Below are 26,413 nucleotides of genomic sequence, written 5' to 3' on the forward strand. Positions count from 1 at the left end.
CGTGTCTGGAATGCAGCACCGCCTTCACACTCGCTCACTCAAAGACTGACACTGTGACAACCACCTCTTTGTTTACCTTGTCTCTGAATGAACCACGCATGTAACGTGTACCACACCCCGAGTCATTCCTAGCCCGAAACGACGACACTACAAAGGATCTAATGAGTTTTCCAGGATAATTCATGAATCCATTCCTGGGAGATTATGCCAGCGGCGGTGGGTTTGAACGATGCGTTCGATGCGTTCTCCTCCTCAAAGCCAACAACTAGAGGCTAAGGAACAGCAGCAGGTAAGAACAACACTACTGGTCGGGGCTTCGGCCTTTAAACCGAAGGGTTGCCGGTTCGATTCCCGACCCAGTAGGAAAGGGCTGAAGTGCCCTTGAGCAAGGCACCTCACCCCTCCCTGCTCCCCGAGCACTGTAACTGTAGCGGCTCACTGCTCGGGGTTAGTGTGTGCTTCACCTCACTGTGTGCTCTGTGTGTGTTTCACTAATTCACAGATGGGATAAATGCAGAGACAATATTCCTTGTATGTGTGAGTATACTTGGCCAAAAAATTTGTCTTTTGTGACGCAGTAAGATCAACTCCGCTTTAGAACTAGTTCTTAGGGAGTTCTTTGTGAGGCATGGGCGGGCTACCGTGCGCTACCGTGACGGACCCGCCCGTCACGGTAGCTCTCTCTCTCTCTCTCTCTCTCTCTCTCTCTCTCTCTCTCTTTCTCATAAGTTTTCATCTTTGCAGTAGGCTTGTCTTATATGGCCAATCTGTTTCAATTTGATCTGATAACACAAAGATACGTTCATGCTGTTTTGCACATGTTTACTTGACCAGAGAAAATGAGACGGAGAGGTAATAAAGTCTGTCAGCACGAGGGCCTCGGATTTATTAAGTAAAATGGTAAAAGTGATACAGGTACATAAAGCGTGAGGGATCGAATATTTCGAATATTAAGTCCCTATCAGCGCTGAGGTCGTCTGGAGCTTCGCCTCCGTGGAAGTTCTGCTTCAGAAGAGTGTGAGATGATCTGTGTGGTATGGTCTTATGCTGTGTTTTTCCTCCTAACGAGGTGTGTGTGCTTAGGGTGTTTCCCAAGGAGTATCTTGGGAGTTATGGGTGCTATGTTATCAGTAGAGGGTTTGCGAATGTGTGGTGCATTGTCTGAGTTTCATAACTGGCCTCCGGTTCGGACCTGGATCTGGAGGATGGCCTCCTGTGTTGGTTTAAAAGGATTAACGACGTGATGTGCATGCCTTGTGTTGTGTTTTCTTGATATACGGGTTAACCGTGTCCGGTATAACTGGCCTCCGGTTCGGGCCTTGATCTGAAGAATAGCTGGTTATGTGGAAGCGTCAAGGGTAAATATAGACTAAAAAAATCACTAAAACAGATGCTGAGGGAATCTACACAACATGATTGACTCTATGCTTGATGTACTTGTAAACTTGTAAAATTATTATGTATTGCATATTGTCAGTTTTAAAACTCACTTTTTCTCCTGTTAATGGACTGTTTTTTTATTGAGAGGTTAATGTTTGTACAATGTATTGAAGTGTTGTATATATATATATTGTTTTTAACTTTTGTGATATTGATAGGATTTTTTTGTACAGTATGTATGTTTATATGTCTGTATTGTTTTTGTGTTTTATGTGGACCCCAGGAAGACTAGCGACCACAGCTGTGGAAGCGAATGGGGATCTGAATAAAGAAAAAAAAAAGAAACTGGCTTTGCCCGCCAGTTTTTTTCTGTGCCCACCCATATGGACATTTCTGGCTACTGTTATGTTATTTTTAATCCAGGAAAGGCCACCGCGACAGGATCGCTTTTAACTTGGTATTTATTTATCACTTTATTTGGTAAAGGTTTTGGTCTATCGTCTATGAAACAAAAGGAGAGGAATTGTATATAACACGCGCGGAGTGTTTCTAAGTTTTATCTACGATACGCCGCCCAAGAGATTCTGTCTTCTCCCAGTTAAATTGCTGCTTAAATAGACAGGTAAAAGTAGGCTTCTTCTACAACGTTTAAAGCTGCCAACTTCATCTGTCAGTACGTTTACATGCACAGCTTAATTCGATTAAAGCCAAAGCTCGACTATGCATATACATGGCGGTGAGTAAATCGATTCATTGGCTGAAGCGTGTCATCGCCCCGGTACGATAGGTGGCGCTGTGCCCATTTCAACTATTGGTAATAGAGCCACCGGCTGACCTCTTTACGTCACCAGCAACAACAAACTCATTTGAGAAAGATGTTTTCAGCAGACAGCTGTCAGTTCACTTCGGGTCCATATCATTTCTCAGACGCTCCATTGTTCCGACCTCTTGGTCGTATGCCGACTCCTCCGGCTGCTCTACCGGCGGAGCAGTCGGCATACGACCGAGAGGTCGGAACAATGGAACGTCGGAGAAATTATAAAGACCCGAAGTGAACTGACAGCTGTCTGCTGAAACATCGCTTTATCCTCCATGTCGCGTTTCAATCTGGATTTCAGAGTCAAAGCCTTAATTTCCCCCAATTCCTTTTTTCCCCATGGGCGAGATACCCCCCACTAGGAGTCTTTACTTGTTGTGGAAGTACCAGAGAGTCGGAGAACCCGACACAGTCTGTAAGATTAATAATATCAGAGAATACCCCCGTCAGTTCGGCCGCGGCGTAATGAATGAATAAAGATAGTAGTTATTTTATAACCTCGTTGATGAGCAACATTTAGAAAAACATGGACTTTTAATTCAGCCTTGGGTTAAATCGAAGCGTAGTGTGTACTGAATGCATGTTGATGATGATGATACACTCCTTATAGGGGTAACTACATTGGCCCGACACCGGCTTCCTCAATCTTCTGCGCCAGCTTTTTAAATAAATCGGCGACCCAAAGTTAGTTGACAGCTGTCTACTGAAAACATCTTTCTCCCACCGGAGCAGCCCCTCCGCCGCCCGTCCATATACGGCACTCCCCACCGCATCGCAATGAATGAATAAAGATCGTAAACACGTCTGGAGAAAAAAACATTTATTTTGACAGATGTGCCCGAAGTTACTACTTTACAACCTCGTTGATGACCCACATTTAGAAAAACATGTACTTTTAATTCAGCCTTGGGTGAAATGGAAGCGTAGTGTTGGTGTGCTTCCACCTTTAATGAATGCATGCCATGCGCGCTCCCGCGGCCGGGACACAATTCTTATAGGGGGTAACTATTCACTCTGTCTTAATTCACCGGCTTCCTCCATCTTCTGCGCCACCTTTTTAAATAAATCGCCGTTTCTCGTTATCCCTTATCCGACGGCAGCGACGACAACAACAACAAGACTATCTCTCTTATGTCTCCTTCTACTTCCGGCTCACGGCCCCGGGAAAAGATCTCAAGCATGCGCAGAACACAATTCAATGCATAATCCAATTCGATTGGCTACATGCACGCTTAGCTTGACTATGAATCTCATAATGTAGGGGTCTTAATTCGACTATGAGTAACCCAATTCGATTCGAGTATAGCTCGACTAAGGTGTAAACATGCATCTTAGTAATCCAATCATAGTTGGACTAAGCCAATAAGTCGACTTTCTTGAGTGTCATGTAAACGCACTGTGTGTGTCCGTTGTTGCCCCCTCTTGACTATCTGCAAGTGTTGCAGCTTTACTGCATGTGCTCGGTGCTGCTCCCTGTGGCTATGTGAGGATATTACCTCTTAACTATTATATGTGCATGGTGCTGCTCCCTGTGGCTATGTGAGGATATTACGGCTGAAAAATGTCACACTACGCCACTGCTTTTCATTACTTTTCATTTGAACCCAAGTGAAAACATTTGAACAGAGAGAAAGTGTTAAAGTCTGAATGAAGTCAGCTCAACAGTAATGTGGCGAGCAGCACAGGAAGCGCCACAAGCAGCGCGTGACTACGAGAGTTACCTTTATTGAACGCACACACTTGACACACAAAAAAACATTCAACAACAACCAATTTACATACACGTTGTGTCGGACACGCAAATAACACATACTCCCCACCTAGGTTAACCCCAACCCTAACCCTGTTGTATACTCGTTCTACTATTTGGTATAACAACTAATAATGAGGAAACATGAGACCAGGGAGAACGGCACGTGTTGTATTTAGTTGCAAAATCCAGGACTGAGGATTACAGTAACGTATGCACGTAACACAAGGGGGCATGACAGTATCACAAAAGGGACCAGCTTAGGTGGTCAAGTCAATACACAACAAACCCCACACAATGTCTGCCATTGGACCAAGGACATAGGAGGACCAGAGGTCCAACTGGCGATAGTCTAACGGGATCAATAGACCCTCCAGGATCCCTTGCGGCTCCCTGGACACGGCGACCACGCCCTCAGTCGCTACAGTATCAACTTAAAAACCATCCAACAGTTGGTAGAGAGTTAAAGGGATAGTTCTGGATTTTGGACATCGGGTCTCATTTCCAAGTGAGCCAGTGTGTTATTGATATTCAGGGAAGTACAAGATGCTCTGAGATTGTTCTGAACACAACACTACTGTAGGCTACTAGAAAACATTTGCTACTGCACCATATCCATAACACAGAAAGAACACATACATTTGGTTGATTTGTATAACTTTACTTTTGTATATAAACAATTGTGTTCCAATGTTTCCATTTCAATAACTGTACATAAATTATTCAATAAATATAAGTTTGCTGTAATCCCGTTGTACTAGGCTACTAATAAGTAAAAGTAGAATTCCGCCGCACTGAGAAAGTAGTCCCTCAATATGCAAGGCGATGCAGGGATAGTTTCATTTCAAACATTATTCTATCAACACAGACATTTACACTGATAGTATGGCGTAATAATTGATTTGCCTCGGGTGTACTGTGTAGTGGGTAAAACAGTTTTTATTGGCAGGCTAGCAGGTCCCGTCGACTTGCGCTAGCCTAGCACCAGCGATCTATGCAAATAGAAGGACTGAATGAAAAGTGTTGAAAACAGTCTCCAATGATCAATAACACACTGGCTCACTTGGAAATGAGACCCAATGTCCAAAATCATGAACTATCCCTTTAAACAGCTGTTTATGCCATTTTATCGCTGTTACTAAAATAAATCCCCAATTTAGAGAAAAAAGGGGTAAAATCCTGTGGTTTTGCCGTTCTTCCCAATACACTGAATGGTTGACTCTGCTGCGCACGCTCTATTTAGTTTTTTTTGCTTTTTTCGACGTTTTCCACAGTAAAGTTTTCAACGTAAATTTTTCTTGTTTCTTTCTTTCCTCACAAGGGAAGCAGCTCAGCTTCTAGTCCAAGCGCTGGTCATCTCCCGGCTGGACTACTGCAACTCGCTCCTAGCTGGACTCCCGGTCTCTGCTATTAAACCTCTGCAGCGTATCCAGAACGCGGCAGCGCACCTCGTGTTCAACCTACCTAAATTCTCCCACGTGACTCCCCTCTTCTGCCACCTCCACTGGCTCCCTGTAGTAGCCCGCATCAGATTCAAGAGGATGGTACTAGCCTACAAGGCAGTCGATGGAACTGCCCCTGCCTACCTCCAAGCCTCCAAGGTCAAACCACACACCCCAGCTACCTCAGCTGGACGTCTGGTACCGCCATCACTAAGAGCAACCAAAGGTTGATCAGCTAAATCTATCTATTTATCTTGGGACCACAGTGGTAGAACGAGCTCCCTGCTGATGTCAGGACCACAGAGTCGCTCACCAGCTTCCACAAATGACTCAAAACCCACCTGTTCAGAGTTCACCTAGACTCTACATAGCTATTCAGTCCCTTATTTGTCTGTTGCACTATTGTTTGTTGTACGTCCTGGCACTTGATGAACGCACTTAATGCAGGTTGTATTCATTGTTATGATATTTTAGTCCAGGAAAGGCCGCCGAGACAGGATCGCTTTTAACTCACTTTATTTGGTTAAGGTTATTGGTCTATTGTCTATGAAACAAAAGGAGAGGGATCGTATATAACACGCGTGGAGCGTCTCTAAGCTTTACATCTAATCGATACGCCGCCCAAGAGATTCTGCCCCCTTGGTTTAGCTCCTGCTTTTTATAAACAGGTGAGAGTAGACTTCTTCTATGGTTTTCTCACTTCCTCTGTGTGCCCGTTGCTGCCCCTAGTGTAAATGTTTGTAACTTTGTTAAATGTGCTCAGTACTGCCCTCTGAGGTTATGTGAGAGTATTACTGCTTAATTTGTCAAATGTGTTCAGTGCTGCCCTCTGGCGATTGTGAGGGGAAATTACCTCTAAACTATGCTCGGTGCTGCTGGATGTGGCTATGTGAGAGTATTACAGTGAAAATGTATCACTAGGGAATATTACAATTAAAATATGTCACATCATTCACTGTACTTAATTGTGTAGCATGTACTTAATTATGTTGTGTATGCATGTTGTGTAGCATGTACTTAGTTGTGTAGCATCTGCAGTAGCTAGCTATCACTGCTGTATACGGGGAATGGGGTCAGCCTGGCGATTGATAGTACTTGCACTTGGAATGAACGTCTTTACTGTACCGACGGCGATATATTGTTTCACTTCTTATGACAAATGTACTGTAAATACACACTACAAAGGCCTGTCGATGTAGACGCATGTCATGAATGCTACAGGATGAGGCTCAGTTTGTGTTCATGTGTTTTGTCTCCAGTCTGGCCCCCTGCTACAGAGGCTCTTCTGGATGCTCATGGAAGTCCTCCTTCTCCTGTTGATGTTCTCCCCTCTACTCCATGGTAACACATCCCTTATTACACCTTTGTTGATACTGGCGCTGTTTCACCACTACAGACTCTGAGGAGAGTAGAGGACATGTTACTAGACTCAGTGGACTGTAGAGGACATGTTACTAGACTCAGTGGACTGTAGAGGACATGTTACTAGACTCAGTGGACTGTAGAGGACATGTTACTAGACTCAGTGGACTGTAGAGGACATGTTACTAGACTCAGAGGAGAGGACATGTTACCAGACTAGGAGTCAACTTTCTTGCTGAGCCCCAATGTTCCAAGTCAACACTAAGTTTTGATGCTGGGCCCAAACACGGTGCTTTGGTTCCTTTCATCTGCATAGAAGAGCCTATACTGAGTTGGTCAGATTTGAGGTGGAGTTCCACCATCATGTCAGATGTCACTCTGATAGAGGAGCCCAGAGACTACACCAGAGAGTTAGGGAGCGACAAACCCAGGTCTGAGTGACATCATGATTCAGTTTCTCTCTAACAGGTCAACGTCTCACTACGACGGCGCTGGTCGGGGAGGACGCCACTCTGTCGTTCAACACGGAGCTGTCCACAGACCTGACTGAGACGCCAGTCAAATGCTACACGGACAAAATGTACCAAACAGATGACTTTGTTTATTACAAGGAGAAACATCCCCTGGACAATTTTAAACTACTGAGTCCGGCCTACAGAGGGCGAGCGAGGCTGTCAGCCAGAGACCTTCAGAGAGGAATCATCTCCCTCAGACTGATCAACGTCACACTGGCCGATGAAGCGAACTACACCTTTGTGTTGCCCTTCCAGCTGTACATCATCCAGCTGCTCGTAGGTGAGTGTGTGCAGAAATGTTACATATTCTACCGTTGAGGCGTTTACACGCTCTGCAATTTCTTTGAGATATTGAATAAATGTAATAATATTTGTTTATGCACATATTCACTCACAGTGAATACTAATGTTAAGGAATTTAAAAAATAACTAAATAAGAATCTTTAGTTCATAAAGTACTGACCACAACCTGACCCAACCCCCAGGTGTCATGTCCCTCAACATCTCCCTGGAGAAACGCCCCGACAGCAGCGGTGGTCTGGTGCTGAGGTGTGAGTCCGTGGGCTGGTACCCCCGCCCACAGCTCTCCTGGTGGACCAATGAAGGCCTCCGCCTGCCTGCTGGCACCATGACCACCACCCAGGACCCCTTCACACACCTCTACACCATCAGCAGCACCGTGGTGGTGGAGAGGAGACAGGGACACCGCTACACCTGTAGAGTTCACCAGGAACGCTTCAACCAGACCAGGGAGACGGAGATAACCCTTCATGGTACGTCCTGTTACGTCATGGATGAGGTGTCACTGAGGCTTTTACACATGGGCCTGGCAGAGGGAGGTTAGACAGATGTTATCACAATCAGAATCCTTTCATTTGTACAAACAGAACATAAAAATAGTAAAAAGTACAAGGCAGTAGTTTTATGTACGCATAAAAAAGAAATGATTTGTATGTATGATATGTTTGGTTTTTTTTTACAATTATTGCACTGTGTCTGTCTGTCTGTGCCAGTTTGTGTTTAGTGCAGTGATGGCTCGTGGAAAGAAGCTAAGTGTGTTTGTTGTGGTTCTGATGGACCTGCAGCGCCTGTCAGAGGGCAGCAGGTCTAACAGGTGATGAAGTGAGGAGTTCTGTCTCTGGTGATTCCCGTAGCCGATGACCAATACGCCGACACCGAGCGGATATTTGGAGCCGATATTACCCTGGAGTTCTCACGAGAGCACAATTTGAATTTGCTCAGCGAGTCACTCTGGGAACGAGCAATATACTCACTCCCCGATTCCCCTGGCCCAGAACATGAACCAATCACATTGGTGTATCTGATATAGGCGGGCCAAACGGCTGATACGATACATGTAAAAAACGCAAATATCGGCCGATATATTGGTCACTCACTGGTGTGGACCCTCCCCACGCAGTCGCCGTGTCTGTAGAGGGGAGATGGATCTGTGTTTCCTGAAGTCCAGGATGATTTCTGTGGTGTTCAGAGACGTTATGTTATAGTAGGATGTGATGTTATAGACAGCTGTGATGTAAGACAGAATGTGATTTTATAGAAGGATGTGATGTTAATACAGAGATGTGATATAATAGACAACTATGTTGTAAGACAGAGGTCAGATGTTACAAACAGATGTGATGGAGGTCACGTGTGATGTTGAAGGCAGATGGTATTTATATACGGAGGTTATGTGATCGATGTGACAGAGACGTGATGTTATAAAGAGCATGTTAATGTGCCTGCTTTGCAGAGGACCAGTTCCCTCATCCATTTTACCGTTGGGGGTTGGCTGTCCTGGCTGTCCTGGTGGTCATCTGTCCCCTGGTGGTCTGGGTGGTGATGGGTGAGTACGCTGTATCTCTAGGATGTTCATCATGATATGAAGTGTTCCAACGACATGCTGACCGTCTCACTGTTCTGTCCAGACCACAGAAAGAAACTGAACCGGCTGACAGCAGCGAAGAACTGACCTCAGCATTGAAATCCCTCAGGCAGAAACAGCTATCACAAACAGTGTGATAAAAATGTTTTTTTTTTTTACTTTCCCCTTATCAGGTTTGCCGCGGATCTTGAAAAGTATTAAAAGTCATTGAATTTAAGTTTCCATATTCAAGGCCTTAAATGTCTTAAAAAGTCTGGAATTATTGGGTGGGCGGCATTAAATTTAATCGGGGGGAGAATTAATGAGCGGGTGTATTTTGTTTCATTTCTATTTTTGTATCTTGTATATTTGTTCAGTTTTACGTTTCATTTTACAACCTACAATGTCCGGTTGGTCAAACCGATACGCTAGAACAGTGGTTCTCAAACGGTGGAGCGTTCTCTAGTGGTACGCGGAGTGTGAATGTTTTTTTTTTAAATATAAAGTTGAATAAAAAAAAACCGTAACTCTCACGGGTTCACCGTGTGACACACGCTTTTGCCTGCTTACACACACGCCACACATCCAACAACAATAACAATCCTGATCGCTCCCCCGTCAAAAATCCCGATCGCATTGTTCATTTATTACATAAATTAACTGGCTACAACAATGAAACAATAAATGATTTACAAGGCTCCGAATGAGCACATGTGTTATGGCCGTCGTGGAGACATGTAACATCTCTGAGGACACCATCATTGCACAGAGACTTGTCTGTGACCATGTGAAAGTGTATGGCACAGTGACCAGAGTGCCTCTTACAAAAGAGTTGCTCAACTACTGTGCAACTGCACGCACAAGATACAGGGCTTACCTGGAAGAGGAAAGAAAAACGAATGAAAAGGATGAGCAAACGCTTAAAAGAAGGAGAGCAGAAAAATGCCTTGGTGAACTCAAGAACAAAAGAAAATGTACAGAAGACGTCTGCGAGAGTCTCCGAAAGGAAGCAGACACCTTAGCAGAGCAAGCGGAAAATACGGCCGGGACCAAAATGGCAACCCTGATTGCCAAATCCAACGCTCTGCGGAGACGAGCAAAGGAGAAGAAGGAGGAGATGCTTGTCATAGATAATGACATTGAAAAGAAAAGTGCGGAATTGCGTCACATTCAATAAAAAGCACAGCCAAAGCCTGAGCGATTAATCAGACTTTTTTGCCTTCAATTAATGTTTTCAAGTGTTTGCACTATATTTAAGTATTTTTGTATATTTTGTTTGTTTATGTCATTGTTATACCATAAGTTTTGTTTTTGGTAAGGTGGCTGTCGTTACTATTCGTTACTCAAACTGAATAAAACTCATAATGAACGGAGTATATAGTGTATAGTCTCGATTTTTTTGCAGCGGTATTGATATTAAATTTTCCTTTTAGAGGTCTTGAAAAGGTCTTGAAAGTCATTAAATTTGTACTTGGAAAATGTGTAGATACCATATGATGCCGGCCAAAATGCTGTACTTTATTTTTTGTTTCCATCACCTGTTGGGCTGTACCATTGTTTTGTAAGTTAGAAATAACTTTGAATGGTTGTCTATCCTATACCAAATGTAAATGTCTTTTCTAGGTATCTCAGCATGTGCTGGACAGACTGGAGCAGACCCTGGGCCCGAGGTGTGTTCTGAGGTAAGGAGGTGAAGCAGGTGCATTCTCCTCCCTGCTCCTCCAACACCACCTGCTGCACCTGGTGGCTCTCGCCACGGCCAGGCTGCTCCCAGATGAGGAGTCTACTCATCAAGAGAGACAGGGCTTTTGGGATTTTTCCTATCTTCGTCCCTAACTTAAGTTAGGAGGAGCAGTTAGGATTTGTTCTGTATTGAGGCCCCAGGACACCAAGCCAGATTTTCAGCTGGCGGTACTGCTGGACCTTCTCCACCAGGAGCGGAGACATGGATGGGGTGCCACCATTGAGACCCTGGTGTTCCTGTTCTGGCTGGCTAGTGAGGCATCATACAGGGTGGTCTCCAGAGTGTTCGGCATGCCTCGATCCACTGTCCACCGCATCGTCCACAGGGTCACTGAGGAGGTGGTGGCCATTCACCACAAAGTATATTTTCATTTATTTTATCACTCAATCACTCATTTCCTCTACCTTTGACTCTTGAGTTGCTGTAACAAGTGAATTTCCTCTGTGTGGGATTAATAAAGTTGATCTTATCCTATCTTAAGGTCATCCACCTCCCGAAGACCCCAGAAGACCTGGAGATAGTGACCTGTGGGTTTGCAGGGCTGGCAAGGCACCGCACTTTCTTGAAAGCAGCTGGAGCAATCAACGGCTGCCATGTCCGTATCGAGCCACCAAGCGGCCCTGATGGTCACTGCTACAGGAACAGGAAACTGTTCTCTTCCATCATTCTGCAGGCCGTTTGTGACCATCAGGGCCGCTTCATTGATACGTACGTGGGCTGGCCTGGGTCAGTCCACGACTCTAGAGTCCTCCAGCACAGCCCACTATATACGAGGTCACTCTACCCTCCTCCAGGGCACTTTATCCTTGCAGATGGCGGGTACCTGTGCCTCCAAACCCCACTTCCCCTCATCACTCCCTACAGATGACCGGTACGAGGTGTGGGAGCCCAGTGCTTCAACTGGCATCATTCCAGGTCACGCTCCATCATAGAGGGTGCTTTTGGGATGATGAAGACCAGGTTCCGGGCCATCTTCCTGCAAGCGCTGGAAGTGCACCACACCTTCGTACCTCACGTAAGTAATCACTCAACAGGATTTTTTTTAGAATACTGAAGAAGAGTAAATCAATTATTTTCTCAGGAGATATATATATATATTATTTTATTTTATTTTATTTTATTTACCATTTCAGGTCATAACAGCATGTGCCATCCTCCACAACATCTGCCTTGGGCCGATGACATCGTGGCCCCAGAAGAGGAGGATGTGGAGGAGGACGAGGGGGGGAATGGTTTGGAGGCAGCCAGTGGCGCTCCCTGGCGGGACCAGTTGTCTGCAGAGGGGTCTGCCCTGGAGGAGGCACCCCCTGACCACCAAGATTTTTAGTAGGAAGCAGTAAAAGAATGTAAGCTATGATTTCTATTTATTTAAAATGTTTTGTAGAACAGTTTTGCCTTTTGAAATAATTAGTTAAACCTTTGTCAAAATAAGGTTGTTAAGTAGTATTTTGTATGCACTTATTCTTGCCCTTTTCCAAAAGCATCTTAGTGACATGGCAGCCGTCGATTCAGCCAGCCCTGCAAACCCATTCGGTGGCGAATGGGTTTGCGTTGGACAGTGGAGAGAGGCATCTCCAACACACTCTGGAGACCACCCCAGATGATGTCCCACTGACAGCAGACAGACACCAGGGTCTTAATGTGGCAGCCCATCCGGGTCCAGACGCACCACCTGGGGCTCCCTGCCCAGCTATTGTTATTGTAGTTGTTGTATTGTTATTGTAGTTAGTGCATTGTATTTGTATATAGAGTTCCAGAGGCAGGTTTTGTTTGAACAATTTTTGATAAAATCCCTGTTTTCACCAACAGTCTCCGTCTTCGTTTTTACACATTCCCTTACTTACTACTGTCTGGTGGAGGAGTTCATGGCTGTGCCCACAACAGATGGGTGGAGGTCCATTGCAGGGAGGTTTGAGGAGCGGTGGACTTTCTCTCTTTGTTGTGGAGCATTGGATGACAAGCATGTGGTCATCATGCTCACTCTGGATCCCAGTTCTACAACTATAAGGGAACTTTCTCTCTTGTTCTCTTGGCAGTTGTAGATGTGGAATATTGTTTCCGGGTGATTGATGTCGGGGGCTACGGAAAAACCAGCGATGGTGGGATTCTGGCAAACTCTGCTTTTGGTGCAGCGCTTCAGTCTGGCACCCTCCAACTGCCTGCTGACCTGCCAGGACCTACCAGGAGCTGACCACCGAGGACCACAGCCACACGTCTTTGTGGCTGATGAGGCCTTTCCACTCCGGAAAAACCTCATGAGGCCATTCCCTGGTCGCAACCTGCCAAGAGAGCGCCGGGTGTTCAACTACCATCTGTCCCAGGCTCGGCTGGTTGTGGAGAATGCCTTTGGGATCCTTTCTTTCCAGTGGAGGTGTAGCCCTCGAGGTCAACGTAGAAGTTGCGGAGAAGTGATAATCTGATTGACAGAACAGTTAGGATTTCCTAAGTTAAGATAAAATAGGAGGCCAAAGATAAGATAGGAAACAGCCAACAGGTTAGGGACTGCTTCTGTAATAGGAACTTATTTTGAGGGACAAGTGGTGCTTCTGAAAAAACAACAGTGGTACACTCACATTTCAGTTCATAACAACCTTTGAAATCCCAATCTTCTTGCTTTCTTATGCTTGGTTTACTTGGATTAAATGACACAGGTAGTAATGTAGTGAGTACTACTATTACATAAGGCTGTGGAGTCATTTAATGTTCTCTTTCTCTCGTGTGAAGGACCTGCTGGCTCTGAAAGTCCCAGCTCTCCTGGCCTCCATCGCCCATGGCTTCACCGAGGCAGCATTGACCATCCACAGGTCTCTCCGTGGGGCCTTCCCTCTGGGCACCACCTTCCCATGTGGGACTCCACAGAGAGGACCCTCTTCTCGCGGTTTCAGGAGAAGCTGAGCCATCACTCTGGTGAATGGGTTGGCAACAGCAGCAAGGGCCTCACTTTGTGTTGAAAAGTGGTGGGGACATGAGGGCTGAGATGAAATGACCAAAACAGAGCTTTTTACCAACACTTTTTCAAATAGTGTTGTTAAAAAACAATCCCTCTTTAACACAATGTAAGTTGCTAAATACAGGGGAAGGAGAAGCATAGGACATCTCTTTAGCCTTTATTTATATGTTCCTATACGATTTAGTTTGTGGTGACCTCCAGCAGACCTGATCTAAACCCTAACTTTTGACTTTCACGGTTGTGTAGGTGTTGTCGCTGGAGTTGGTTCCTTGTTGAACATGGACTCCGGGTCCCTGGACTCTGGCCCAGGTTCAATCCCCCATGACACCGATGAAGAATGGTTCGAGTCCCTGACCGACACCCTGCCTTTGCCGGTGATCATCCACAGCGTCTCACTGCCAGCTGCTCCTGCTTGTAAACATCAGCTTCCATCTTGTGTCCATGTCCCAACTCATTCCTTATTCTTGTTGTTTGTCTCCCTTGTCACTCACTCGATGTTGCCGTTTTGGCTAAAAAAGCGATTTGTAAATAAAGTTGGATTTGCCCTCTCCCCCATTGTCAGCCAGAGCCGCGAGCCCTCCGGACCGGGATCTCGCTGAAGGCCCAGAACCACCTCCTGGACCTGAAGGAGCTGCTGTGCTCCTTGCCGTAGGTCCAGGTGACGGAGGAGAAACAGGAGGCCACCGCTGTCATCCAGGTAGCCAACACGGAGGGACACCTTTCATATCTGTTCTATCTATTTAAAATATCAAAACAAAATGTATGTATGATGCCGGCCAAAATGCTGTACTTTATTTTTTGTTTCCATCACCTGTTGGGCTGTACCATTGTTTTGTAAGTTAGAAAGAACTTTGAATGGTTGTCTATCCTAAACCAAATGTAAATGTCTTTTCTAGGTATCTCAGCATGTGCTGGACAGACTGGAGCAGGCCCGAGGTGTGTTCTGAGGTAAGGAGGTGAAGCAGGTGCATTCTCCTCCCTGCTCCTCCAACACCACCTGCTGCACCTGGTGGCTCTCGCCACGGCCAGGCTGCTCCCAGATGAGGAGTCTACTCATCAAGAGAGACAGGTCTTTTGGGATTTTTCCTATCTTCGTCCCTAACTTAAGTTAGGAGGAGCAGTTAGGATTTGTATTGTATGTATTGAGGCCCCCAGGACACCAAGCCAGATTTTCAGCTGGCGGTACTGCTGGACCTTCTCCACCAGGAGCGGAGACATGGATGGGGTGCCACCATTGAGACCCCGGTGTTTCTGTTCTGGCTGGCTAGTGGGGCATCATACAGGGTGGTCTCCTCCAGAGTGTTGGGGATGCCTCGATCCACTGTCCACCGCATCGTCCACAGGGTCACTGAGGAGGTGGTGGCCATTCACCACAAAGTATATTTTCATTTATTTTATCACTCAATCACTCATTTCCTCTACCTTTGACTCTTGAGTTGCTGTAACAAGTGAATTTCCTCTGTGTGGGATTAATAAAGTTGATCTTATCCTATCTTAAGGTCATCCACCTCCCGAAGACCTGGAGGTAGTGACCCGTGGGTTTGCAGGGCTGGCAAGGCACCGCACTTTCTTGAAAGCAGCTGGAGCAATCGACGGCTGCCATGTCCGTATCAAGCCACCAAGCGGCCCTGATGGTCACTGCTACAGGAACAGGAAACTGTTCTCTTCCATCATTCTGCAGGCCGTTTGTGACCATCAGGGCCGCTTCATTGATACATACGTGGGCTGGCCTGGGTCAGTCCACGACTCTAGAGTCCTCCAGCACAGCCCACTGTATACGAGGTCACTCTACCCTCCTCCAGGGCACTTTATCCTTGCAGATGGCGGGTACCCGTGCCTCCAAACCCCACTTCCCCTCATCACTCCCTACAGATGACCGGTACGAGGTGTGGGAGCCCAGTGCTTCAACTGGCATCATTCCAGGTCACGCTCCATCATAGAGCGTGCTTTTGGGATGATGAAGACCAGGTTCCGGGCCATCTTCCTGCAAGCGCTGGAAGTGCACCACACCTTCGTACCTCACGTAAGTAATCACTCAACAGGATTTTTTTAGAATACTGAAGAAGAGTAAATCAATTATTTTCTCAGGAGATATATATATTTTATTTTATTTTATTTTATTTACCATTTCAGGTCATAACAGCATGTGCCGTCCTCCACAACATCTGCCTTGGGCCGATGACATCGTGGCCCCAGAAGAGGAGGATGTGGAGGAGGACGAGGGGGGGAATGGTTTGGAGGCAGCCAGTGGTGCTCCCTGGCGGGACCAGTTGTCTGCAGAGGGGTCTGCCCTGGAGGAGGCACCCCCTGACCACCAATATTTTTAGTAGTAAGCAGTAAAAGAATGTAAGCTATGATTTCTATTTATTTAAAATGTTTTGTAGAACAGTTTTGCCTGTTGAAATAATTTGTCAAACTTTTGTCAAAATAAGGTTGTTAAGTAGTATTTTGTATGCACTTATTCTTGCCCTTTTCCAAAAGCATCTTAGTGACATGGCAGCCGTCGATTCAGCCAGCCCTGCAAACCCATTCGGTGGCGAATGGGTTTGCGTTGGACAGTGGAGAGAGGCATCTCCAACACACTCTGGAGACCACCCCAGATGATGTCCCACTGACAGCAGACAGACACCAGGGTCTTAATGTGGCAGCCCATCCGGGTCCAGACGCACCACCTGGGGCTCCCTGCCCAGCTATTGTTATTGTAGTTGTTGTATTGTTATTGTAGTTGTTGTATTATTATTGTAGTTAGTGCATTGTATTTGTATAGAGTTCCAGAGGCAGGTTTTGTTTGAACAATTTTTGATAAAATCCCTGTTTTCACCAACAGTCTCCGTCTTCGTTTTTACGCATTCCCTTACTTACTACTGTCTGGTGGAGGAGTTCATGGCTGTGCCCACAACAGATGGGTGGAGGTCCATTGCAGGGAGGTTTGAGGAGCGGTGGAATTTCTCTCTTTGTTGTGGAGCATTGGATGGCAAGCATGTGGTCATCATGCTCACTCTGGATCCCAGTTCTACAACTATAAGGGAACTTTCTCTCTTGTTCTCTTGGCAGTTGTAGATGTGGAATATTGTTTCCGGGTGATTGATGTCGCGGGCTACGGAAAAACCAGCGATGGTGGGATTCTGGCCAACTCTGCTTTTGGTGCAGCGCTTCAGTCTGGCACCCTCCAACTGCCTGCTGACCTGCCAGGACCTACCAGGAGCTGACCACCGAGGACCACAGCCACATGTCTTTGTGGCTGATGAGGCCTTTCCACTCCGGAAAAACCTCATGAGGCCATTCCCTGGTCGCAACCTGCCAAGAGAGCGCCGGGTGTTCAACTACCGTCTGTCCCAGGCTCGGCTGGTTGTGGAGAATGCCTTTGGGATCCTTTCTTTCCAGTGGAGGTGTAGCCCTCGAGGTCAACGTAGAAGTTGCGGAGAAGTGATAATCTGATTGACAGAACAGTTAGGATTTCCTAAGTTAAGATAAAATAGGAGGCCAAAGATAAGATAGGAAACAGCCAACAGGTTAGGGACTGCTTCTGTAATAGGAACTTATTTTGAGGGACAAGTGGTGCTTCTGAAAAAACAACAGTGGTACACTCACATTTCAGTTCATAACAACCTTTGAAATCCCAATCTTCTTGCTTTCTTATGCTTGGTTTACTTGGATTAAATGACACAGGTAGTAATGTAGTGAGTACTACTATTACATAAGGCTGTGGAGTCATTTAATGTTCTCTTTCTCTCGTGTGAAGGACCTGCTGGCTCTGAAAGTCCCAGCTCTCCTGGCCTCCATCGCCCATGGCTTCACCGAGGCAGCATTGACCATCCACAGGTCTCTCCGTGGGGCCTTCCCTCTGGGCACCACCTTCCCATGTGGGACTCCACAGAGAGGACCCTCTTCTCGCGGTTTCAGGAGAAGCTGAGCCATCACTCTGGTGAATGGGTTGGCAACAGCAGCAAGGGCCTCACTTTGTGTTGAAAAGTGGTGGGGACATGAGGGCTGAGATGAAATGACCAAAACAGAGCTTTTTACCAACACTTTTTCAAATAGTGTTGTTAAAAAACAATCCCTCTTTAACACAATGTAAGTTGCTAAATACAGGGGAAGCGTAGGGCATCTCTTTGTAGGGCATTCCCTTTATTTATATGCTCCTATATGATTTAGTTTGTGGTGACCTCCAGCAGACCTGATCTAAACCCTAACTTTTGACTTTCACGGTTGTGTAGGTGTTGTCGCTGGAGTTGGTTCCTTGTTGAACATGGACTCCGGGTCCCTGGACTCTGGCCCAGGTTCAACCCCCCATGACACCGATGAAGAATGGTTCGAGTCCCTGACCGACACCCTGCCTTTGCCGGTGATCATCCACAGCGTCTCACTGCCAGCTGCTCCTGCTTGTAAACATCAGCTTCCATCTTGTGTCCATGTCCCAACTCATTCCTTATTCTTGTTGTTTGTCTCCCTTGTCACTCACTCGATGTTGCCGTTTTGGCTAAAAAAGCGATTTGTAAATAAAGTTGGATTTGCCCTCTCCCCCATTGTCAGCCAGAGCCGCGAGCCCTCCGGACCGGGATCTCACTGAAGGCCCAGAACCACCTCCTGGACCTGAAGGAGCTGCTGTGCTCCTTGCCGTGGGTCCAGGTGACGGAGGAGAAACAGGAGGCCACCGCTGTCATCCAGGTAGCCAACACGGAGGGACACCTTTCATATCTGTTCTATCTATTTAAAATATCAAAACAAAATGTATGTATCAGGGTTGCCGCGGATCTTGAAAAGTATTAAAAGTCATTGAATTTAAGTTTCCATATTCAAGGCCTTAAATGTCTTAAAAAGTCTGGAATTATTGGGTGGGCGGCATTAAATTTAATCGGGGGGAGAATTAATGAGCGGGTGTATTTTGTTTCATTACTATTTTTGTATCTTGTATATTTGTTCAGTTTTACGTTTCATTTTACAACCTACAATGTCCGGTTGGTCAAACCGATACGCTAGAACAGTGGTTCTCAAACGGTGGAGCGTTCTCTAGTGGTACGCGGAGTGTGAATGTTTTTTTTTTAAATATAAAGTTGAAGCAGAGCTGGGTTCACCATAACTCTCACGGGTTCACCGTGTGACACACGCTTTTGCCTGCTTACACACACGCCACACATCCAACAACAATAACAATCCTGATCGCTCCCCCGTCAAAAATCCCGATCGCATTGTTCATTTATTACATAAATTAACCGGCTACAACAATGAAACAATAAATGATTTACAAGGCTCCGAATGAGCACATGTGTTATGGCCGTCGTGGAGACATGTAACATCTCTGAGGACACCATCATTGCACAGAGACTTGTCTGTGACCATGTGAAAGTGTATGGCACAGTGACCAGAGTGCCTCTTACAAAAGAGTTGCTCAACTACTGTGCAACTGCACGCACAAGATACAGGGCTTACCTGGAAGAGGAAAGAAAAACGAATGAAAAGGATGAGCAAACGCTTAAAAGAAGGAGAGCAGAAAAATGCCTTGGTGAACTCAAGAACAAAAGAAAATGTACAGAAGACGTCTGCGAGAGTCTCCGAAAGGAAGCAGACACCTTAGCAGAGCAAGCGGAAAATACGGCCGGGACCAAAATGGCAACCCTGATTGCCAAATCCAACGCTCTGCGGAGACGAGCAAAGGAGAAGAAGGAGGAGATGCTTGTCATAGATAATGACATTGAAAAGAAAAGTGCGGAATTGCGTCACATTCAATAAAAAGCACAGCCAAAGCCTGAGCGATTAATCAGACTTTTTTGCCTTCAATTAATGTTTTCAAGTGTTTGCACTATATTTAAGTATTTTTGTATATTTTGTTTGTTTATGTCATTGTTATACCATAAGTTTTGTTTTTGGTAAGGTGGCTGTCGTTACTATTCGTTACTCAAACTGAATAAAACTCATAATGAACGGAGTATATAGTGTATAGTCTCGATTTTTTTGCAGCGGTATTGATATTAAATTTTCCTTTTAGAGGTCTTGAAAAGGTCTTGAAAGTCATTAAATTTGTACTTGGAAAATGTGTAGATACCATATGATGCCGGCCAAAATGCTGTACTTTATTTTTTGTTTCCATCACCTGTTGGGCTGTACCATTGTTTTGTAAGTTAGAAATAACTTTGAATGGTTGTCTATCCTATACCAAATGTAAATGTCTTTTCTAGGTATCTCAGCATGTGCTGGACAGACTGGAGCAGACCCTGGGCCCGAGGTGTGTTCTGAGGTAAGGAGGTGAAGCAGGTGCATTCTCCTCCCTGCTCCTCCAACACCACCTGCTGCACCTGGTGGCTCTCGCCACGGCCAGGCTGCTCCCAGATGAGGAGTCTACTCATCAAGAGAGACAGGGCTTTTGGGATTTTTCCTATCTTCGTCCCTAACTTAAGTTAGGAGGAGCAGTTAGGATTTGTTCTGTATTGAGGCCCCAGGACACCAAGCCAGATTTTCAGCTGGCGGTACTGCTGGACCTTCTCCACCAGGAGCGGAGACATGGATGGGGTGCCACCATTGAGACCCTGGTGTTCCTGTTCTGGCTGGCTAGTGAGGCATCATACAGGGTGGTCTCCAGAGTGTTCGGCATGCCTCGATCCACTGTCCACCGCATCGTCCACAGGGTCACTGAGGAGGTGGTGGCCATTCACCACAAAGTATATTTTCATTTATTTTATCACTCAATCACTCATTTCCTCTACCTTTGACTCTTGAGTTGCTGTAACAAGTGAATTTCCTCTGTGTGGGATTAATAAAGTTGATCTTATCCTATCTTAAGGTCATCCACCTCCCGAAGACCCCAGAAGACCTGGAGATAGTGACCTGTGGGTTTGCAGGGCTGGCAAGGCACCGCACTTTCTTGAAAGCAGCTGGAGCAATCAACGGCTGCCATGTCCGTATCAAGCCACCAAGCGGCCCTGATGGTCACTGCTACAGGAACAGGAAACTGTTCTCGTCCATCATTCTGCAGGCCGTTTGTGACCATCAGGGCCGCTTCATTGATACGTACGTGGGCTGGCCTGGGTCAGTCCACGACTCTAGAGTCCTCCAGCAAAGCCCACTATATACGAGGTCACTCTACCCTCCTCCAGGGCACTTTATCCTTGCAGATGGCGGGTACCCGTGCCTCCAAACCCCACTTCCCCTCATCACTCCCTACAGATGACCGGTACGAGGTGTGGGAGCCCAGTGCTTCAACTGGCATCATTCCAGGTCACGCTCCATCATAGAGCGTGCTTTTGGGATGATGAAGACCAGGTTCCGGGCCATCTTCCTGCAAGCGCTGGAAGTGCACCACACCTTCGTACCTCACGTAAGTAATCACTCAACAGGATTTTTTTAGAATACTAAAGAAGAGTAAATCAATTATTTTCTCAGGAGATATATATATTTTATTTTATTTTATTTTATTTACCATTTCAGGTCATAACAGCATGTGCCATCCTCCACAACATCTGCCTTGGGCCGATGACATCGTGGCCCCAGAAGAGGAGGATGTGGAGGAGGACGAGGGGGGGAATGGTTTGGAGGCAGCCAGTGGTGCTCTCTGGCGGGACCAGTTGTCTGCAGAGGGGTCTGCCCTGGAGGAGGCACCCCCTGACCACCAATATTTTTAGTAGTAAGCAGAAAACGAATGTAAGCTATGATTTCTATTTATTTAAAATGTTTTGTAGAACAGTTTTGCCTGTTGAAATAATTTGTCAAACTTTTGTCAAAATAAGGTTGTTAAGTATTGTATGCACTTATTCTTGGCCTTTTCCAAAAGCATCTTAGTGACATGGCAGCCGTCGATTCAGCCAGCCCTGCAAACCCATTCGGTGGCGAATGGGTTTGCGTTGGACAGTGGAGAGAGGCATCTCCAACACACTCTGGAGACCACCCCAGATGATGTCCCACTGACAGCAGACAGACACCAGGGTCTTAATGTGGCAGCCCATCCGGGTCCAGCAGCACCACCTGGGGCTCCCTGCCCAGCTATTGTTATTGTAGTTGTTGTATTGTTATTGTAGTTAGTGCATTGTATTTGTATATAGAGTTCCAGAGGCAGGTTTTGTTTGAACAATTTTTGATAAAATCCCTGTTTTCACCAACAGTCTCCGTCTTCGTTTTTACGCATTCCCTTACTTACTACTGTCTGGTGGAGGAGTTCATGGCTGTGCCCACAACAGTTGGGTGGAGGTCCATTGCAGGGAGGTTTGAGGAGCGGTGGACTTTCTCTCTTTGTTGTGGAGCATTAGATGACAAGCATGTGGTCATCATGCTCACTCTGGATCCCAGTTCTACAACTATAAGGGAACTTTCTCTCTTGCTCTCTTGGCAGTTGTAGATGTGGAATATTGTTTCCGGGTGATTGATGTCGGGGGCTACGGAAAAACCAGCGATGGTGGGATTCTGGCCAACTCTGCTTTTGGTGCAGCGCTTTAGTCTGACACCCTCCAACTGCCTGCTGACCTGCCAGGACCTACCAGGAGCTGACCACCGAGGACCACAGCCACATGTCTTTGTGGCTGATGAGGCCTTTCCACTCCGGAAAAACCTCATGAGGCCATTCCCTGGTCGCAACCTGCCAAGAGAGCACCGGGTGTTCAACTACCATCTGTCCCAGGCTCGGCTGGTTGTGGAGAATGCCTTTGGGATCCTTTCTTTCCAGTGGAGGTGTAGCCCTCGAGGTCAACGTAGAAGTTGCGGAGAAGTGATAATCTGATTGACAGAACAGTTAGGATTTCCCAAGTTAAGATAAAATAGGAGGCCAAAGATAAGATAGGAAACAGCCAACAGGTTAGGGACTGCGCACTGGTGCTTCTGAAAAAACAACAGTGGTACACTCACATTTCAGTTCATAACAACCTTTGAAATCCCAATCTTCTTGCTTTCTTATGCTTGGTTTACTTGGATTAAATGACACAGGTAGTAATGTAGTGAGTACTACTATTACATAAGGCTGTGGAGTCATTTAATGTTCTCTTTCTCTCGTGTGAAGGACCTGCTGGCTCTGAAAGTCCCAGCTCTCCTGGCCTCCATCGCCCATGGCTTCACCGAGGCAGCATTGACCATCTACAGGTCTCTCCGTGGGGCCTTCCCTCTGGGCACCACCTTCCCATGTGGGACTCCACAGAGAGGACCCTCTTCTCGCGGTTTCAGGAGAAGCTGAGCCATCACTCTGGTGAATGGGTTGGCAACAGCAGCAAGGGCCTCACTTTGTGTTGAAAAGTGGTGGGGACATGAGGGCTGAGATGAAATGACCAAAACAGAGCTTTTTACCAACACTTTTTCAAATAGTGTTGTTACAATCCCTCTTTAACACAATGTAAGTTGCTAAATACAGGGGAAGCGTAGGGCATCTCTTTGTAGGGCATTCCCTTTATTTATATGTTCCTATATGATTTAGTTTGTGGTGACCTCCAGCAGACTTGATCTAAACCCTAACTTTTGACTTTCAAAGTTGTGTAGGTGTTGTCGCTGGAGTTGGTTCCTTGTTGAACATGGACTCCGGGTCCCTGGACTCTGGCCCAGGTTCAACCCCCCATGACACCGATGAAGAATGGTTCGAGTCCCTGACCGACACCCTGCCTTTGCCGGTGATCATCCACAGCGTCTCACTGCCAGCTGCTCCTGCTTGTAAACATCAGCTTCCATCTTGTGTCCATGTCCCAACTCATTCCTTATTCTTGTTGTTTGTCTCCCTTGTCACTCACTCGATGTTGCCGTTTTGGCTAAAAAAGCGATTTGTAAATAAAGTTGGATTTGCCCTCTCCCCCATTGTCAGCCAGAGCCGCGAGCCCTCCGGACCGGGATCTCGCTGAAGGCCCAGAACCACCTCCTGGACCTGAAGGAGCTGCTGTGCTCCTTGCCGTGGGTCCAGGTGACGGAGGAGAAACAGGAGGCCACCGCTGTCATCCAGGTAGCCAACACGGAGGGACACCTTTCATATATGTTCTATCTATTTAAAATATCAAAACAAAATGTATGTATGATGCCGGCCAAAATGCTGTACTTTATTTTTTGTTTCCATCACCTGTTGGGCTGTACCATTGTTTTGTAAGTTATAAAGAACTTTGAATGGTTGTCTATCCTAAACCAAATGTCAATGTCTTTTCTAGGTATCTCAGCATGTGCTGGACAGACTGGAGCAGGCCCGAGGTGTGTTCTGAGGTAAGGAGGTGAAGCAGGTGCATTCTCCTCCCTGCTCCTCCAACACCACCTGCTGCACCTGGTGGCTCTCGCCACGCCCAGGCTGCTTCCAGATGAGGAGTCTACTCATCAAGAGAGACAGGTCTTTTGGGATTTTTCCTATCTTCGTCCCTAACTTAAGTTAGGAGGAGCAGTTAGGATTTTTTCTGTATTGAGGCCCCAGGACACCAAGCCAGATTTTCAGCTGGCGGTACTGCTGGACCTTCTCCACCAGGAGCGGAGACATGGATGGGGTGCCACCATTGAGACCCTGGTGTTTTTGTTCTGGCTGGCTAGTGGGGCATCATACAGGGTGGTCTCCAGAGTGTTGGGGATGCCTCGATCCACTGTCCACCGCATCATCCACAGGGTCACTGAGGAGGTGGTGGCCATTCACCACAAAGTATATTTTCATTTATTTTATCACTCAATCACTCATTTCCTCTACCTTTGACTCTTGAGTTAGTGTAACAAGTGAATTTCCTCTGTGTGAGATTAATAAAGTTGATCTTATCCTATCTTAAGGTCACCTCCCGAAGACCTCAGAAGACCTGGAGGTAGTGACCCGTGGGTTTGCAGGGCTGGCAAGACACCGCACTTTCTTGAAAGCAGCTGGAGCAATCAACGGCTGCCATGTCCGTATCAAGCCACCAAGCGGCCCTGATGGTCACTGCTACAGGAACAGGAAACTGTTCTCTTCCATCATTCTGCAGGCTGTTTGTGTGACCATCAGGGCCGCTTCATTGATACATACGTGAGCTGGCCTGGGTCAGTCCACGACTCTAGAGTCCTCCAGCACAGCCCACTGTATACGAGGTCACTCTACCCTCCTCCAGGGCACTTTATCCTTGCAGATGGCGGGTACCCGTGCCTCCAAACCCCACTTCCCCTCATCACTCCCTACAGATGACCGGTACGAGGCGTGGGAGCCCAGTGCTTCAACTGGCATCATTCCAGGTCACGCTCCATCATAGAGCGTGCTTTTGGGATGATGAAGACCAGGTTCCAGGCCATCTTCCTGCAAGCGCTGGAAGTGCACCACACCTTCGTACCTCACGTAAGTAATCACTCAACAGGATTTTTTAGAATACTGAAGAGTAAATCAATTATTTTCTCAGGAGATATATATATTTTATTTTATTTTATTTTATTTACCATTTCAGGTCATAACAGCATGTGCCATCCTCCACAACATCTGCCTTGGGCCGATGACATCATGGCCCCAGAAGAGGAGGATGTGAAGGAGGACGATGGGGGGAATGGTTTGATCGATCCTGATCGCTCCCCCCCCTCCCCCGTCAAAAATCCAGATCGCATTGTTAATTTATTACATAAATTAACTGGCTACAACAATGAAACAATAAATGATTTACAAGGCTCCGAATGAGCACATGTGTGATGGCCGTCGTGGAGACATGTAACATCTCTGAGGACACCATCATTGCAGAGAGACTTGTCTGTGACCATGTGAAAGTGTATGGCACAGTGACCAGAGTGCCTCAACTACTGTGCAACTGCACGCACAAGATACAGGGCTTACCTGGAAGAGGAAAGAAAAACGAATGAAAAGGATGAGCAAACGCTTAAAAGAAGGAGAGCAGAAAAATGCCTTGGTGAACTCAAGAACAAAAGAAAATGTACAGAAGACGTCTGCGAGAGTCTCCGAAAGGAAGCAGACACCTTAGCAGAGCAAGCGGAAAATACGGCCGGGACCAAAATGGCAACCGATTGCCAAATCCAACGCTCTGCGGAGACGAGCAAAGGAGAAGAAGGAGGAGATGCTTGTCATAGATAATGACATTGAAAAGAAAAGTGCGGAATTGCGTCACATTCAATAAAAAGCACAGCCAAAGCCCGAGCGATTAATCAGACTTTTTTGCCTTCAATTAATGTTTTCAAGTGTTTGCACTATATTTAAGTATTTTTGTGTATTTTGTTTGTTTATCTCATTGTTATACCATAAGTTTTGTTTTTGGTAAGGTGGCTGTCGTTACTATTCGTTACTCAAACTTAATAAAACTCATAATGAACGGAGTATATAGTGTATAGTCTCGATTTTTTTGCAGCGGTATTGATATTAAATTTTCCTTTTAGAGGTCTTGAAAAGGTCTTGAAAGTCATTAAATTTGTACTTAAAAAATGTGTAGATACCATGATGTATGATGCCGGCCAAAAAGCTGTACTTTATTTTTTGTTTCCATCACCTGTTGGGCTGTACCATTGTTTTGTAAGTTAGAAAGAACTTTGAATGGTTGTCTATCCTATACCAAATGTAAATGTCTTTTCTAGGTATCTCAGCATGTGCTGGACAGACTGGAGCAGGCCCGAGGTGTGTTCTGAGGTAAGGAGGTGAAGCAGGTGCATTCTCCTCCCTGCTCCTCCAACACCACCTGCTGCACCTGGTGGCTCTCGCCACGGC

General features: G+C 46.2%; 2 protein-coding genes across 2 annotated transcripts in view; one reads left to right on the forward strand and one right to left on the reverse strand.

Moving 5' to 3' along the window:
• Positions 1 to 26,413, reverse strand: part of LOC311338262 (uncharacterized protein) — a gene marked incomplete at both ends in the record, with an annotated part of 195,904 nt that overhangs the window by 57,617 nt on the left and 111,874 nt on the right.
• On the forward strand, positions 6,612 to 9,238 carry LOC311339014 (putative selection and upkeep of intraepithelial T-cells protein 1 homolog; the record flags this gene model as incomplete). The annotated part of the gene is given in 7 exon segments (XM_084464367.1): positions 6,612 to 6,648; positions 6,651 to 6,680; positions 6,683 to 6,730; positions 7,220 to 7,546; positions 7,752 to 8,039; positions 9,020 to 9,112; positions 9,195 to 9,238. Coding segments are annotated over 7 exon segments (867 nt in total).

This window comes from Micromesistius poutassou (assembly GCF_964030765.1).
Source record: "Micromesistius poutassou genome assembly, chromosome: 2".
Classification (NCBI taxonomy): domain Eukaryota; kingdom Metazoa; phylum Chordata; class Actinopteri; order Gadiformes; family Gadidae; genus Micromesistius; species Micromesistius poutassou.